Genomic DNA, 18432 nt, shown 5'->3' on the forward strand with positions numbered 1-18432 from the left:
CAGAGAGCTGTCACAGAATCGATTCCTTCTTAAAGACCTTTTGAAAAAATCATTTTAAAAAGTGAAACAAAATTTAGAGCTGGATCTATATGCAAAAATTATACTAAAGTTGTATTTTTGCAATTGCTATTGTCTCTCAGAGGATGAGGTTGTATATTCTTCAAAGACACACAGTCAAACTGGCACTGAAGTTTGAGGGAAAGAAAAAGGAAAAAAGGAAGATTAGACTGTTAACATTACACCTGTCTGAATAGAAGACAGAATTAGAACATCTGCTTGGAGAAAACAGTTACATACCTTATGTAAACAAGTGTCCACTACCCAATTGCACACTTTTTCCAGGTCATCTGATACTTCAAGTCTAGACTTAACAAATTCACAGAGCTCTTCATTGCTCATTACATCCCAGATTCCATCACAAGCCAAGATGATAAACTCATCTTCTTCTGCCCTTAAAATTTCACAAACCTCAGGCTCTGGAGAAACAAGTTGTTCTGTAGGGCCTTTACCATCAACACATTTGTAGTCATAGTCCCCCAGAGCTCGAGAAACTGCCAATGAACCATTGACACGCTGAATCATTACACTGCCTCCTGCATTCTGGATTCGCTCTTTCTCCCTCGGGTTGCAAGGTTTGTGATCCTGTGTTGAAAAACAGACTTGTCCATTCCTATAGAGAACAGCACGTGAATCACCGCAATTGATAAAGTACACATGCTCAGGTGAAATCATAACTCCCACTGCTGTTGAGCCACTTCTGTCCATCCCATTTCTGAGGTCTGAGAAATTGCGCATATACTCATCAATTTTCAAAAAGCCAGTTCTGATTCCACTCTTGACATTTTCCACTGAAGGTTCAAGAGCAGATCCAGGTTTTTCTGCTGCCCTAAAGTCTTCATTGTTAGTGATGTGTTCTAGCAAGTGTGTGGAGCAATAATTTGCAACACGAGATCCTGCATGACCATCATAGACAGCAAAAAAGGACCAGTCCTCTAAGCCATGGGGAATACCTACAACAGCTGTGTGAGCATCTTCCATTTCCACTCTCCATCCCTGCATACTGCTGAGGCCGTAACGCAAGCCATTCCCTGCACCATGAGCATTATGTTTTTCAGTTTTTGGCTTATCCAAAAATGCACCCATGTTTATGCAATATTGAATCTGGAAAACAGAGAAGAAAAATCTTATTTACAAAGCCACCATTCTATGTAAGTTCAGTGTCAGTTTTCTTCTCCCTCTGCTTTCTTCATTAAAGAAGTAGTTATAAAACATGCACATGTAAAAATCAACAGCTATAAAGGGAAGAGTAATTAACAGATTACATTAATGCAGTGGGAACTTACAAACTCTTGTTTGCTTTTTTTGTGTGGGTGTGTTTTGTTTCATGTTCTGTTTCTTTTTAAGACCTATTCAGAATTAAAATGTGCAAAAAGCTCTCCATATGAATGCACAGTGATGGCATAGTTTGCATACTTTTAAAGCCCTGCTAATTTTGCCATTCTCTGTCAAAATCTACTCAAGAAGCCAACTGCACTTTAATCCAAGAAAAAATGTCACAATACTGTCTTAAATTATGAATTTTTAAGTTAATAAATGCATTGATCTTGATTTTAAAACACATTCAATTAAAATAGATATGCTATCTACAAGAAAAAAAAAGCTTTCCACAGAAAGTTAGTTCATCAACATTTGGAGAAGATCTGCTTCAAAATACGTAAGAAGTGTCCTTACAGAGTAAGCTTGCAGGTAAAATTCAGGTATCCATAAGCAAGTTTCCTGAAGACTTCTGATTTCCTCAGCTATACAAGACCAGGCCTTTCTACTTAGGCCTGATAAACCAACTTCCACTTTACAAGCAGGAACATATTCTTTAATCCACAAGTTCCATACTACCTTTCTGAGAACTTCAGAAACTGAGACAACTTCCAATCACACTGACATCTGCCCCATGAATCTCTTAGTGACTGGCTGTAGCCACCCAGCAAAAAATCTGAGATAATTCTGTCACTACTGATCCTGAGCTAGTCAGTCACAAGGTGTCTCATACACTAGCACATGCCAAGCCTGCAGTCATTACGAACTGGTTTCAGAATTAGTTACTAGGTCAGAAAGAGAGGTTAAGAATTCTTTAGCTCTTTCATTCCCCTCCATTAAAGACATTTTCAGCTTACTCTGACAGGAGGAAAAGCTTACAGTTGGATTCCTCACTCCATACTGCCAAGGTAACCTTAGAACTGCTGTGCAGTCAACCCAAACTTCACACCATCTCTCTGCTCAGTGGCCTCCAAGAAAAGGGCTGAGGACTTACTGCACAGACTAAGACTTTGTTCACCAGCTATAAATCTTCTGAACTCTCTATCAATAAAAACTTCCAAATTTCCCCAAATACTGAAGCAACTTTTCATCTGGCTTAAAAAGTAAGAGTAATTTTACCGTCTTTCTTAATTCGTGTTTAATGTTCTTTGATTCAAGTGCTATTAATATTATGCAGAAGGACTATTGTGGTTTTCTAACAAGCTATGAACATCATAAAGAAAAAGGTAAAGAAAGTCAAATCAACTGAGAAATACCAGAATTCAGAGAGCTCTTATATTCAAGTACCACGTTATATTCTAAGTTCAAGTCTTGAAATTATCTGTTCTGAAGAGCCTCTCAGAGATGTGGAACAAAACAACAATCAGATTCCAAGTCTAGAAAGATTTTCTATGGAAACTTTTCTTCAACAATTAGCTAGAAATTAAGGTTTTGCATACAGTAGGCTGTGCAAACATTCCCGTCTAGCTTGGTTCTGAGATACTATCACAGCTGTAAATCATTCACACCTACAAATGTATAATAGCTGATTATCTCTAAGTACCAATATTCCGCAATCAGGAAGTCTGATGTTATAACACAAGTCTTGTACTCAGTAAATTGTCTGAAGGAGCCATTAAAAAAAAAAAATCATGTGACACTGAAGAAGATATCCTAAGCCCTGCACATGTTCCAATATGAGCATCCCATTTAAACAAGGCGCACATCTCCAGCTGCAGAATCTACAGTAAAACCAAGTTATCATGAAAACACACTCAAAAGTTAATGTCAATTTGTTTTTACTCCAAATAAACAGGAAAACAGTTCTCAAACTTTTAAAATTCAAGTGACAATTAACTGGGACATCTAATACAAAAAACAAGACTGACTTCAAATCAGCATATAATGTTCTCAAGCCATTCGACTTATGCTTTCAATGCTTTGAAAGTAATGCCTCCTATTTGATTATGTAGGCCAACCATGTCAGAGGTAAGTGCTGGTGGTACAGCAGCAGAGGCTGAACCTTCCCAACAATATTCCATTACATGTTGTTGCTATGTGACAGACTGCAGCAGGCTGACAAATTGGTGTCTGACATGGAAGTGTGTAAGAAGCAGAAGTTTGACATCAAATTCCTCTGCGTGGAAAAAACTGCACCACTGACATTCATTGATGCTTGCACAAGGATGGAGACACCTGAACAGTGCAATGGCGACAGTGGGTCACCTCCACTGGTGCATTTCCCACGAGCACAGCATGTAGGCTCCTGTTCATTTCTGGTAAAAATGCACAGCTAACGGTGGTGTTGAAAAATAGCACTTTGTAGCTGTTAATGTACAGTATTAAATGGTATTACTGTTCTCTTTCTATCTGTTGTAGTTTCTACAGAAATAAATAGGAGGCATTACTTTTGGAGACACCTACGCACAGTTGTGTAAAGATCAGAACTCATCTATTTCCAAAAGCCAGTGACCAGAGCATTAACCATATACATGTAGCCACAACACACACACACATACACACACACAACATAGAAAAAGAATTAAAGCACGTGTTGCACATCCTAGTTTTATCTATTCCGTAAGTAGCTTCATTTCTTACAGGTCAGAAGGAATAATTAAAAAAAAAGAACTTATTTTTAAATATTCTAAACATAGCATAGCTAAACATAACATCTTAATGTTACAAATACTTTTTAAAACTACAAATAATAAAGGATGTTGAAATTGACTTATAATTAGTAAGACAACATTAAGGCTAGGTATCCAGCTTATGGCTGGTCATAAAGAAGACACCAAGCACACACAAGACCTCTTTTTATCACTGTTTCTATTAGGCAGGCTATAATAAAGCAGCAGCTGCTTTGAAGATCAGCTGAAGAAATAAACTGTTTTAGTGAGCAAAGAAATGGTGACTAACTTTTTTTTACAAACAGTACGCATTCTTCAGACCAAGAATGGAAACCTAGGATTCCCTTTTTTGCAGTAATTCTCTCACTTCTGGGAAGGAAAAAAAAAACACCACCACCACCATCACCACCTGATAAGTGCCAATTAATCACTAACAGTAGTCTTTGGAAGGCCTTCAAAGGAAGCTCAGCAATATGCTGCTCTGGCAGTAACTCCAGCTCTCTTACGGTCTTCATCTCTAGTTTTAAATCAATAGCTAAGACATTTCCAAGAGAGTTCAGTGCTGTCAGTAGAAGCTGATACACCTTTCCTGGGGTGAAAACCTAATCCAAGACTTATTTATCTTAAGTCCAAACATTTACCTGTCTCTCATGTTTTCTACTTCATCCAAATCTTACAGGGAATGCACGCAGTAATTCTCTATTTTCAATGACAGAAAGCTTGGGATCCCTTTTTACTTACTGAACTCAAAAAACACAGGCACTACATAAATTTACATAAGGCAAAGTTAGGCCAAGAGCTACTGAAATTTTGAGCAATAGCTCTACTTGAAGTCTGGCAGTAGCAGCTACTGTAACTTCAGTTAGAGCAACAAAGTTTCTAAGTACTGGCAGAGTTGAACTGTTAAGAATGAGACCTGAATATTTTACAAGGAAAAACAGTGATTGACTGTAATGTGACCAATCACTACGGAGTTTTTGTTTGCTTTTAAATCGACTGTAGCCAGAAGCAGCTGCCGGTCAAGTGAGGAAAGATCCTGGCAGCATACCTGACCAAAGATTCATTTCATACTGATAGAAAGAAATGCAATATCAAGATAAATCTTTAATATAACACTTATACAAAATTTACCATCAATAACTTCTCCTGCCAAGGTTATATGAAACAACTCCAATAGGCTTTTAAACCAGGATACTCAAAATTTGCCTAGTTAGTCCAATCATCAGTTAGGATCATAGAATCATGGAATTGCTCAGGTTGGAAAAGACCTTAAAGATAATCAAATCCAACGGCAACCTAACCATGCTACCTTAACTCTAAAAACCCTCCACTAAATCATGTCCCTGAGCAAATAGTGAAGGGAGCAAACAAAGAAATGCACAAAGGAAGCGAACTGTTTTTGAATCAGCCACTTAAAACAAAGAGGTAAGATTGCAAAATATGCTTTAGTTACTTTTCAAGGTAGTTTGAAAGAATGAAACAATCACAAGCAGTATTTAATGCTGTGGATTTACATCTGTTTCCAATGTCCACAGAAATACCTGAAAACATAATTTGCTATGCTTCAGCTATTCCCCACTACTTTGTGCCAGCAATTTCCTTTCTTTCAGAACTGCTGGCTGAGATGTTTTTGCTGTTGCTATTTAAACTGTTTCACTAAAGAGGTGCAAAATTAGCTTTAATTTAATTTTAGAACCCTGTGACTTTGACTGCAGTGAATTTTGAAGCCAGCAGCTCAGACAGCAGATCCAATGCAGGAATAAACTCCAGTTGGAAAGACTGTGGGATTGTGTAAAAAGGCACACCAGGAGTTAGGTTAGGACCTATCACCTTTTTAGCAAGATTGTAACTTCAGGCACACACACATGCTTGTGTTCCACCTGACAGATAAATTTTAGATGACTTGATACACCAAAAAAGTGTGGTTCTAAAGTTGCCATCATTCAGGTAATGCATGTAAATAATTAGATTGTTATATTGAAACACTGGAGTTTAATCTCTGGAGTACATTCAGAATTAGGTACAGAGTACATACAACTAAGCTACTGAAAAAATACAGTAGAGCTAAGCAGAGAAGCACTAGGAAGCCAAGAACTGTGTTTTGAGATTTGGGAACAACAACAACAAAAAAACAACAAAACACAAAACATCTTGAAGTAAGAAGCTAGAAAAGCCTTCATTTGCCCCTTGGCGGGACCAGTCATCAAGGCACAGGGTAAGGAAAGATGAGTACCTCTAGAAGCCAGCTGCATGGCGTTTGCAGCTCAAAACCTATTTACATTATGCCCATTCTTGCATAACTTTGTAACTCTTGAGAATCTAAGTTTAAAAACTGGTGTGAAGTAAAACTACACACACACAAAAAAGCTGCAGGCTAAGCATGCACAGCATAACATGTGAATACACCACATACAGTGGCTTCTACATGTAGAAGTCTCCTGAAGTTCGTATTTTGTTCGTTTGTAGCTAAAAACATGGACAAAGTCACATAACTGCAGCAAGTTCAGTTGATGTGACAACTGCCCGTCTCTCATAGGTAAGTTGCACGCTTTCATGCTGTAGCCCCTTATTTATCTGGAATGCAGTTTGGTATGTACAAAGTTGAGATACCACATCTCAGATGCCCAAGATGAGCTTCACAGCAACATACCTCTGCAATCACTGCAAACAGTACAAAGTCTGGTGCACAGGCTGATACATTTTAGAGTTACCAAGCCTTTGTCACTACGTGCAGCATCACAATAAGATAAACTGCAGAGGTCACACCCATGAACTTCTGTGACCAGGTGTCAACTTAAAACACGTAGAGTTCTTCCTAGCTAACAACACACAATTCTGTATTGCTAGTCTGTTCACATTAGCACTTCAGCTAGGAAATTACTAAAGAGGAATGCAGATATCTTTCCCAGTAACAAATGCTCTAGAATAGAAACTTCTTTCATTCCATGTCCTTGGTCTTAGTTTTCCAGGTAACAATTTCAGACTTTATCAAGTAGCCATCTAAATATTATGAAGGCTGGGAAACTCAACTGCCATCTGGAAAACTCCACCTTTATATGAGTTACATATTAACTATATGAGAGGCAGTGTGTAAGATGCAAATACCCAGGCTGGTTCACCAGGTATTGCAATATCAGGCCCAGGCAAGTGCAAAATAAACTCACTATTGCTTCTACCACTCCATGGGAACATCAGAGGCTCAAGTCTGAAAGCCATGATAGCCTCGTGCAAACCAGTACCCATGTCCTTGTGCCACCCTGAAGTAGGAGTTTAGTGCATGGGCACTTGAATGAAATAATTAAATCAGATAAGACCAATTTAAGCTTTTCAACCCTTGAGTCACTTCTTGCCCTTGATAGGAACTGCAACAAGCTGTGGTATTGTCACACCACCCAGTAGACTACTCTTTACCTCTTTAAGATCATACTATGGTAGGTTTGCTAAGTCTTGTATCTCACATTTACTGAAATTGCTCTTGTTTGCCTACACTGGGTCACACTTCCTGTAGATGATTTAAAGCAAAGGTAGATGCAGAGCTTTTGGATACTAGAAGGCACTGACCCAGTACAGAAGTGATCCCTCCCTAAAGAAAGTTTAGGTACTTCTACACAGTCTTTATGCTGTTGCTTCTCTAAGTTCAACAGAGGTCCAGCTATTTTATGAGTTTAATTAAACTTTGCATCTTCTCAAAATACCACCAGACAGGTTTTTATTAAAGAAATAGCATGTAAAATTTCAAAGAAAGAGAGCAACCTACAGCTAATATACAATGGGTATCAAAATGGAAGCAATCACTTTACTCATTAGCATAAAGGAATATGTCACTAAAAATGAGTTCTCCCTTATCCCAAGTTTATACTCTCAATATAACCTACTGAACAAGCACAGAAAGAGATGAGAGAAGAAAGGCTTCAGATGTATTTATATGAGAATAAGGTAGAAATGAATACCTAACTCATAATCAAATAATTGTTCCTAACCAGGTCTGAAAGGACCAGGGTGATTGTTTTGCAGCATGTAAACAGAACCACAGTAAAAAAAAAAGTTATAGATATACTTTTAAATTTAGTTGAGGAATGACTTGTTGATTCACACACATAGATCCAAGGAATACACATCCAATCCAACAAAAATATAGTCTATGACATAAGAAGAGTTGTGCCTTTTCTAAATCTGTTACATCACTGTGAATTAAATACAAACACTGAATTGAAACACAACAAAAACAAGCAAAAATCGAAGCATATTCAAAACATAAAACAGTTGAACCTTTCTTTCATTAGAGAAGCAGAACTATTAGCACAATCTCCTTAGCACAAACTCATCACCGATATCTGCATCACACAACTTTTGAGTATAACACGTGAGGCTGCCTGAAATCAACATTCCACCACTGCAGCGGTCCTGCCACTACAATCTAAGGCACACAACTTTAAGGCAAATGACTTATCCTGTCAGAGACATCGAAATGTGAAATCAAGACCAAAAGGTTTTAATTTCATCATAATTCTACAGAATTCAGCATATGTAATAAAGCAATTTAATGGACAGTCTTGAAAACAGGTACTCCCTGTTTAAAGGGGGAATTAAATTATTCAGAAAAAAACAAAGTGTGAAGTTTGAAATTTTTTGTGTTTTTTTTTTTTTTAATGTTTAATTAACACAGTTCTGTAGCATTTCATTTACCATTTCTTAAAAGAAATCAAAATAAAATAACACAAATTTTTAGTTCCCCACCTACAGATTGAAAAGATAGTAACAAGAGTTATTGCCACCACTTTTCTGTCTGTCAGATAAAGTCAGGATAGAAAATCAGAAACCAAAACATTTTCACTGAGCTGGAAGATGACAACAACCTTTCCCCTTGAAACAAGTCACTCAGAAATAGAAGCTACAGTGGGCTTGTAACAACAATTTAGAAATTTTCCCTAACTGATTAAAAAGGGTAACTCAAGCAGTAGTGCTACTATTAGCTGATTTAGGGGAATATGAACCTCGAGGGGAAGAAAAGCCACACAGGCAGTAAGCTGATTTAAGCTCATCGTGGCGAAACACTTCATGACTTTGACTTCCAATAGACATTTTTGTGTGAGAAAACACCTCTCTCGAATTCTGGGACAGCATACATTTGGATGCTGATAAACTACATTTTTTTACCATTTTCATTTACTAACTGTAAATTGTACAGGACTAGAGAGGGCATTTTCTTCCTATTTAAAATAAGACTGAGCAAATCTCAAATGCAATTAAAGATGAAAAAACACATTCTTTTATCCAATCTGTTCCCAAATTTATGGGAAAGTCTTAGTCAATTAAAAGTTGCAAATTAAAACACAGTCCAAGTGATTATACTGTTCCACAAATTTCTAAGAGGCAGAATTTGTTCTTACCTGTAATCACAACCTTGTCAAGGTTCTAGTTCAGTGTTGAAAGAATTAGTTTACATTCCTGCTGCCAAGGAGCACATAACAGAATGACTTGCAAAACCTTGAGATAACAGTATGGGACACAACATCTGCTTTATTTTGGTATTTCCTAGAAAGAAACAAAGGAAGTAGTTAGCCACTCCAGATGGTACACAACAGATTTGTACATGAATTTAGGAAAAAGCAGTATTCCTGAAAAACAGAAGAGCTTGAACTAAAGCTACGTCTGGCTGTCATAAGATCTTTCAGTGCACTCTAAACAGCATATTAAGGATTCATATCAACAACAAAAAAATAAAATCAGATTTTTCTCTCCATTTTCCTTCACCAACACAAGCTACCACTTTACAAGTCATCTAGCCTACTACCTGACATCCAAGTCCCTAAATTCAGTTACTGAAGGAACAGCTTTTGAATATCTGCTAACACAACTGCTATTTACTTGATTTTATTCACCTGCTTAAATGGCCAAGTACAGTTTGACAAAAGTGAAATCCATCAAGTATAGCACATCTTATTTGCCAACTATGATTGCTTAGATGTACAAATGCACAGTAGTTTCACAGCCGAAGCTTACTGCTTTTCTTTCAAAGTATTACATCTCCTCTGAAGAAATAATAATGATACATCTTTAAAAGTAGTTTCAATTAAACTGATCATAAATTAAACTTGAAACACAAAACTAACAGGTAACCAACAGTTCAGATGTACACGCACCTCAGCATCTAATCCATCATTTTCAATAGGATGCAAATGCCCACGTCCCTTTCAGGATCAGAGACTACATACTTACTCTTACAAACCACCCATCTTAGAGAAGTTTCTGTGACAGTACATTGGTAGAAGGAACTACTGCAGGAACAAATCTGGCTAACAGCCAGTTTTGTCGGGGGAATGAGGGAAAGGCAAGTTTTATGGTAACACTGATGATTATGAACTGATTACAGCTCTGCTGAGCTGAATGAGGCATAAAAGGGACACACTGCAGGCTTTGACTTTGAGGACACTGACTGACAAATGGAGCTATGACAACATTTCATTATGGTTTGCTCCTTCGAAACAGCAACTACTGTTTTTCAGCCATCCAAAGTGCTTGTTTTCTTGATACTCAAAAGAAAGAAGATGCACAAAAGGAATACTTTGCTACTGTTGGAAGAACCGTAAGGTTTCAGCTAGTTCAATGCACGTAATGCCACACTGCTGCAAGCCCTATTTTCCCCAGCATTCTTTCTCTAGGCACCACAACAGGATGGATGGTTCAACGAATCAAACTAAGCCAGAAAATGTCAATTATTTTCTGCCAGTTTAGTTCTCTAAACCATCTCAGAAAATGCGTTTCAGGCAAGTGCCAGTGCCAGAAATGCAGAGCCAGCAGCTGCTGCCTATGCAGATTTGTTCTGAGTACTGTGAAACTACGACTTAAACAGCATCCACTAAATCGTTAACGAACTTTGAAGAAATGTTTGAAAGAACTAAACACCAAATATTCTAAATTGCTGCACTGGATCATGCTGCAAAAGTCTTCACCTCATAACTTACAAAATTCACCAGCAAAGAAAAGTTGTTACAGTACCTGAGGACTTCAGAATAAAATACAAACAACAACAACAAAACCACCAGCAGGACAAAGCCTCAAAAGGCACATATTCATAAAGTTGCGAGAAACAGCGTAACTCTCTCTCCTTAAGTACACCAGGCACTGGGGCGCCATCACCAAACACACAGCCACAAGGCAGCTCCCTTCATACAGCGTCCCATCTCCAGAAGCTCTCCTTAACCAGGAGGCTACGGGACGCTTACGTGATGAAGTGCTTGGCAATCTCAGTCCTTCTAATGCTGCTCCAGTCGCCTGTGGAACGGGCTGACTCACAGAAGCAGATGGAAATACAAGCTCTACGCTTCCCAGAAGCAAAAGGCTTCACTCCTCCCAATACTACTCTAAGAGCACACAAGAACATTCATTAGACAAGGGTGACGTCTAGCCTCGAGACAGACTGCTTACATTATGACGGATTCCAAGAGAGCCATTTTGAGCTAAGAGTATCTTACCCCTGAATATGCTTCATTTCACCACGTTTTAGAGTTCTCTTCAGAAGAAAGCAACAGCCAAATGCACTGCAAGTAAATCAAAGAATCACAGAATATCCCAAGATGGAAGGGACCACGAGGATCATCAAGTCCAACTCCTGTCACTGCTAAAAAATTAAAACCAACATTCAACAACAAGCATGTTAAAAAATTCTGTAGGCGAGAACCCTGACAAATGTGAAGATCCCTACCACTATACAGAAGAATAGGCATCACATCAGTCTTTCTGATAACTAAATATATATTAACTAAACTTGGTAGCAACGTACTGATGAACCTCAAGCTGAATCCTAGCACTACAAGAAGCAAAAACCACTGCATCATCCACGTCATTTGCAAATTTCAAGACTCTGGTCAAAGAAGCATCAGAAATAGATTTTTTATTCTGTTTAACAACCAGCAACAACTCTGACCCTTTAACAACAATCACATTACTGCTGCTTTAAAATAAACCAGCCAACCTACTCTCTCACCACCAATAAAAACAAAGTGAAAACTCACGGGTCATATCTGACCTTATGGTATCAAATACTTCCACTGCTGATATCAACCCTCCCAGCTGTGGGTCATGAAGAAGTTAGTAAAAGGTATTACAGAAGTTCAAGATGCCAGGGGGAGAAGGAAAAGAGCAATACTGAAAGCTCAGTGCAGATTTGCCAGTATACTGCAACTTCTTAATAGCACGTTGTAAACATACAGTAAGCGTAAAATACTCCACCCCCCTCTTCATATAGGTATTAGGCTACCTGATTTTACAGTACAATAAAGACATATGCCAAGGGAGTGAACTAGTTGTGCAAGTTCACACAGTATTTCCTTGTTAACCTACAAACAAAAGCCAGGAGCAGGAGTTAACGTCTGCATTATCACTTGAGGCAAGGTACAACTTTCAACCTATAGAGGAAACTGCTCATACTCGATAATAAGAGAATGATGAATTTTCTCTGCATTTGCTGAGCGACTCCTGGTTCTACACAACAACATTGTGAATCAAAGCTGAGCAAAAACTTGAACTGTTTTATTAATGCATTAAGCAACTTAAGTGATTTACGCAATTAAAACTAATATGCAGGTTTTGCAAAAAAGTACAGCATTATCTTTTCAATGCATTTTAGAAGTAAAGTTCCAGGGTTGTTGGGTTTTTTTGCTTTGTTTTGTTTTTTTAAGCAGTGCAGAAGTCTTGAAATAAATTTGCTCAAGGTTCTGGTGACTTTTTTGGTCAGCAGTTTGAAGTTGGCTGTTCAAAATTTAATTGCAAGTTAATCATTTGAACCACCCAAGTCTGAATTCACAGTGAGAACAACACACAATTAGCACAAGATTTTACACTGGTCAAAAGCTCAGCAAGGCTCAGTACTGCTCAGTGTTCTAGCTAGGCCCACTCTTACGTTTTACTTCAGTGAGCTCATTTACAGCATCAGAAACCTACACCGCTTTTGATTCACAGAAGATAGTTATAAAAGCTATTTTGAATGTTTTTCTGCAAATCTCTGATTCATATTTATATGCCAAGACTTTCATTCCTGAATTCTCTAATTGTCTTCTGGGAAAGTTTTACATCACTAAATTCACATTATGGCTCCAAAGATTTCTCAGCAACAGTGGCAGTTTAAGTAATATTTGCTCTCAGCAGCTCATCTCTGTTTCCACGTTAATCCCTGTTGCTCAGCCACAGAGTTGGTTATGCTTCTATAAGGGAATGCCTGAAGCAGACTGTTCATCTAGTCAACGTGTAAATCAGACTCTGCTGAATGATACAAGCAGAAGAACAAACACTGAAAGTCATCCTTGCTAAAACTGGGAACTTGAGTACACAACCTACACTTTGGAACAGCTTTTCAAACACCCAGTTTTGGAAACACTCAGGGAAAAGGTCATCTACCACACTTCAGTAAAAGTACTGGCGTATAAAAAGCCTTCATTGTCAAGTATTTTATATTTATCAGATTAAAGAAAACAGATTATCTAAACGTCAACACATTTATTGGGGTTTCTAGGACATTCAAGAGAAGAGTTTACAGGAGTCTTTGTAGGTGTTATATCCTGCATTACAGATACAGTGCAAGTTCTAGATATGCACTACGTCACCCATTGCAATTCAGAAGTAACAGACAGAAAACATGTTCACACTGTCTCAATGTGAAGTTGAATCTATTTACTTATAATTGTAAAGGCAATTGCAAAAACGTCTGCAAACATCCATCTTCCTGATGGGGATTCCAAGCCCCGGCTCAGGCACAGCAATTTGCACAGGCAGAGCTAAGAATCATGTTTACCCTTAGCAAAGCGTCAGTCTTTTGAACACATTGCTATGGTGTATCCCCATGAGGCAAATTTATTACCATCTTGCTAGTTAGGTTGATAGGCAGTAATGAGTCAGTTTGAAGCTATCCATCTATTTGTTGCTTCTGCAAGCATCTGGCCTTCAGATCAATGTTTATAAAATACAGTCACTGCAGGTGGATTACTGCAAGTTTGTAAACATGCATCTCCTTCAAATAAGTAGAAATCACAGCCTGAGCACTGGACAAACATTCAGAGAGCAGGCGCCACACATGTCATCTGAGAGCATTACTAAGCACATCTATCCATTTAAAAGTCCTCTGGGCCCTAAACCACTCCTCACTTTGTGCAAAAGTGGAATGTCACACCCATTCTAGCTACTACAGCAATATAACAAGAACATCCAGAGTTTGTGATACCTTCCTCCCAGCACAAAAGCGAGCTGTAAGTAAACTACAGCATTATTTAAATTCTGAAGTAAACTTGGGAATAAAAACTGTTGATTATGAAACAGAAACAGCTTGGCCCTTTTTTTGCTAAGCCATTCAAGAAAATATCTTAAGGCCATAAAGAATCCTTACAGAAGCAATTTTCAGAAAAAAAATAAATAATCAGAGAAGGCAACAATTCTCAGCTCAGTTGATTCTATATCAAATACATGCATTTAGATAATAAAGAAATCCCACTGTTACAAGTTTCAAAATATGGTAGGATCAAGAGGTATGGAAACTTGACATAACTGTCTTGTCTTATTGCTAGGATTCGAAAGGTGACTTGAGCTGCAAAGCATGAAGGCACTCTAGCTGTAAGATGTAGTCAGCAAGCCTGACAGTTTTCAAAGGATTAATAACATTTCACAGGAAATGCTCACCAAGTGGAAGAACAGATACTCTGCAGACGACTATAGTGATTAATTCATCAATGAACAGTCTTCAGCTATTTTTAAGCCAGAAAACAGCTAGAGTGAGAAAGATCTGGAGTGAAATCTGGCTACTATAACCATCACAGTAATAGTGAGCTAGTTATCTGCAACGCCACAGTTTACGTTCCTGCTGCACCTCACAGCAAAAGTTAAAACTCTGCTTTTACAACACATCTTTCTGTTCAGATCCTATATTTTGCACAAATATCCTACAAAGGATTCTCAGAGGCACAACAGCATCCCATTTGGTTGCTGGGGAATTAAGCCATCACAATTATAATCTTGACAGCAAATCCTGTTTTTTCCCCACCTTATACGTATAATACGCACAGCCTTAACTGGCGCTACAAGTACACCTATACTTAGGAGAACTTCAAAAGTAGAGTGAGAAATGACCAAGAAGACTGGAATATAACAATCCTTCAGTTAGCACCACATAAAGAAAACACAGCAAAAAGTCACTTGTGTTGATGTGATTGGCAATGAGAGAAATAAATGTATCAGATTCACGAGGGACCTTGAGTGGCTTTTTTCTTAAATATAAACAATACTGTTGGTTAGAGGGAGGACTCCCCTCTACAAGAGTGCAAGTGATGCCCTTACTCTGCCCTCATCTTCTGAGGGTATTCCTTCACATACATGTGAACTAGGGCTGAGCCATCAGAGCAGGTAAGAAATAGCCTGAATGCTGCTGATGTTCCTATTACAAGAGGAACGCATTCTCTGCCACAGTACTTAACCATCTGAATCTATTTGTGGCTTTCTTCATCCCATTACTGCTTCTAGGTTTATGTACAAAAGGATTTAAACGCAAAGGTCATCCAACACCATAATAAAACCACCAAAACATTCAAGTCAGTAGCATACATCATTATATTAACATTTACTACGCAATACACAATTCAGTAGTTACTGCAAAGCAGAAAACTTGGACAGAGCATTCAAATACCTGTTCCATCAACTAAAAGCCCACCTGCACATATTAATCTTTCAAAGGTAGTAAAATCAAATTCAATACTTTAATATAGAAACCAAAGCCCTCAAGTAGGAATCAAAAATAGTTATTTTTGCATTGCAATCACAGTTTTAGAGCCTCATGCCTTCTTTCCCCCATTTGACTCTTCCACACCAAGAAATTTTTAATGTCAATTAACAAAACTATTTCATTAACACTACTGCATTAGCGTAAGCGTCAAAGCACTTAGAAATGTAAAGACTACTTAAACATCTCAGATTGGTTTTTCTGCCTAGAAAGATGCTACGCTCTCTCTTCACTAAAACAGATTAAGCACTTTGCTAATTTAACCCATTTAAATGGATCATTTCAAATGAGGAACATCTCAAAGCATTTTTAAGAAGTCAGTTATAATCAGATACTTAAGAGAAGCAGCTGACTCTACAAGATATGCTGTTCTGCAGCATGATCACTACACTTGTAATCACAGCATATATCCTACTCGATCCACAGTATGTGTTAGGTTTTAGATCACAGATGGCTTGTCTGTGACAGAAACACAGTACTGCTCCCTGCATTTCTATATCATGCCCTACTTTTTTTTTTTTTTTTTTTTTTAAACATATTAAAGAAGCTTTCTAAGAAAAAAAATTGAAGACTACAAAATCACTATCTCTAGGATCTGCAGAGTGTAGCAAATTTCCATTACCTTTTTTTCTGGCAGCAGTCTCCAATATCGTTGCCTGGACACATGGAATCTTTTTCAGGTGTCTGCACTGAGGCTATCTGAACTGCTTGACTTGTCATCTAAACAGAGGAGTACTTGGCAAGAAGCAGCCATTTGGCAACTCACAAGTTTAAATACTCAAATTGCTTTGTCCAATTACTACTGCAACTTCAGTTCAACAATAAAAATCAGCTTGACTGGCTTTTAATCAATACAGCTTAAATACTTCAAATTTACAGAACATTCAAATGCTGAAGTTTCAGATATATCTATTGAGAAAACAACTGTTTTAATTTCGGCACTATTTAAGTACCACAAGACATGTTGAAATACACCTGCAAAAATTCAAAGGGCAATTTTAGCAATAAGAATGTTAAACCTACCATGCAAAAAGACCATGCCAGTTAAAAAAAAATAATAATAATAAATCAGTACTAGAGATGGTGCTCAAGGGCTTACAAGCAGTCAGTGCAGTTGTAATAGGTCTACGTAGACACGACAGGAAAAAAGATTTTGAGAAGCAAGCATGTTAATAATTCAATGCTTATTTTATGCTATTCATCAGGTCAGACAACAGTTGCAGTCAGTTCTGGATAACAGATTAAGACACCATCTCCAGTTCTACAGAAGATTACTGCTCCTACACACTGCTGGCTGCAAGACACTCCCCTACAGAATGTGAATGGCAATGGGCACATCATCTTCACACCATGATGCCTAAGAACACATTAACTGCAGAAAGGGTGAAGACACCCTACGTTGTCATTCTGTATATACATGCAACATTTCAAGCTGTCTTAAACCGATATAACTTGAAACTTTCAACGCTCACATCTCAGTCTTATTATTTTAAAATACGTTAAGCTTAAACTGTATGTATGTTCTACTTGGTTTAGTCCAGACAACTATACCTAATATCTATAAAAGTATATTACAAAAATAAGCAGAGTTCACAATGGGATACTCTTAAGTATTCAAGCCTTCGCAGAATGATGACAAAGAATTTGATGAATTTAGCAGTTTAAAAGCTAAGCAAACAAGCTTGGGGATTATGCAGGTACTTCAGTAAAAATTATTAGAAAAAAAATACACAACCATAAAGGCACAACAAATTAAAAACAGTAATGTGAATTGAAGTCTACTGATGATCTGAGCCTTCTAGTAAGTGATGAATTCAGCACATTAGGTGCCAGTGTCAGTAGACTCCCACAATCCCACAAGGGCTAGCACCAGGCAACCAGCTGCCTACACTGCCTTTGCACTGCAACTTGCACTTTACAGTCCTCAAAACACCTCCTATGTCCTTCTGACTCCACATGAAATTCTCCACCATCTGTTTTATGGCTGGATACTTTGCCCTTGTATTCCCCTGCTCACACAACCTGCTGTCTGCAAGGGATACCAATGTGTTTCCATTTTTCTGAAGCGTTTATTCAGCTTCTCCTTTGGAAAACAGAGTATATGATCTATAATAGATTAACAGTGTAGCCCACCAATATGCTCCCTGAGTCTGGGGAATCAAGGGGAACTGCAAGCTGTGCTGTGGATTTCATCACCCAAAACCAAGTTAGACTCTTCATACTTCCCTTGGAGGCTGGGAATGATACGATCATTTTATTCAGTATTTTGTTCACCTGCAAATGATAGCTGAAGGCAACAGCATCACTGCTACATAATTCTAATGACTCCTACCACTTGATTAGTGCCCAAATTTGCAGAGAGATGACAACTGCACAGGCGCTTGAAGCAATGGCTTTACTGAAAGAAACACATCCACCCTGTCCTTTTAAACCCATCCTACTCTCTGATTCCCCAACTATTCCCTGATACTTTGAAATAGACCAGGCATGGTACTCCAACTGTAACTACATTCAAGAGAAATTCCAACTAGATGAGCATGGGACTATAAAGTAAACCAAATATAGTTACTGATGCCATTTATTAAGACATTTCATTTTGTATCATGCAAATTAGTATATCAGTTTTACAAGCATGAACATGTATGCTACTCAAAAGATACAGTAAACATTAGTTACAAGTACCAACTTGGTTAACTGTTTTAATGAAAGAACGCAGGCACAGCTAGATTATATGCACCTGATCACAGC

General features: G+C 38.0%; 1 protein-coding gene across 8 annotated transcripts in view; it reads right to left on the reverse strand.

Moving 5' to 3' along the window:
- Positions 1-18432, reverse strand: part of PPM1B (protein phosphatase, Mg2+/Mn2+ dependent 1B) — a 54936-nt gene that overhangs the window by 21829 nt on the left and 14675 nt on the right. For 3 of the 8 annotated variants that reach the window (XM_042895354.1, XM_042895355.1, XM_042895349.1), the window contains exons 3-5: positions 16307-16659; positions 9314-9458; positions 298-1161 (exon numbers count right to left, since the gene is read on the reverse strand). In XM_042895354.1, coding sequence (XP_042751288.1) covers positions 298-1143 — 846 coding nt within the window. In that variant the 5' untranslated portion in view covers positions 1144-1161; positions 9314-9458; positions 16307-16659. Of the gene's footprint in view, positions 1-297; positions 1162-9313; positions 9459-11398; positions 11545-16306; positions 16660-18432 lie in introns of those variants that run through there. The other 5 variants (XM_042895351.1, XM_042895353.1, XM_042895356.1 and 2 more) reach the window with 4 other exon arrangements.

This window comes from Lagopus leucura, unplaced genomic scaffold (assembly GCF_019238085.1).
Source record: "Lagopus leucura isolate 7727_CA_CO unplaced genomic scaffold, USGS_WTPT01 Super-Scaffold_73, whole genome shotgun sequence".
In the NCBI taxonomy this organism is placed as follows: Eukaryota; Metazoa; Chordata; class Aves; order Galliformes; family Phasianidae; genus Lagopus; species Lagopus leucura.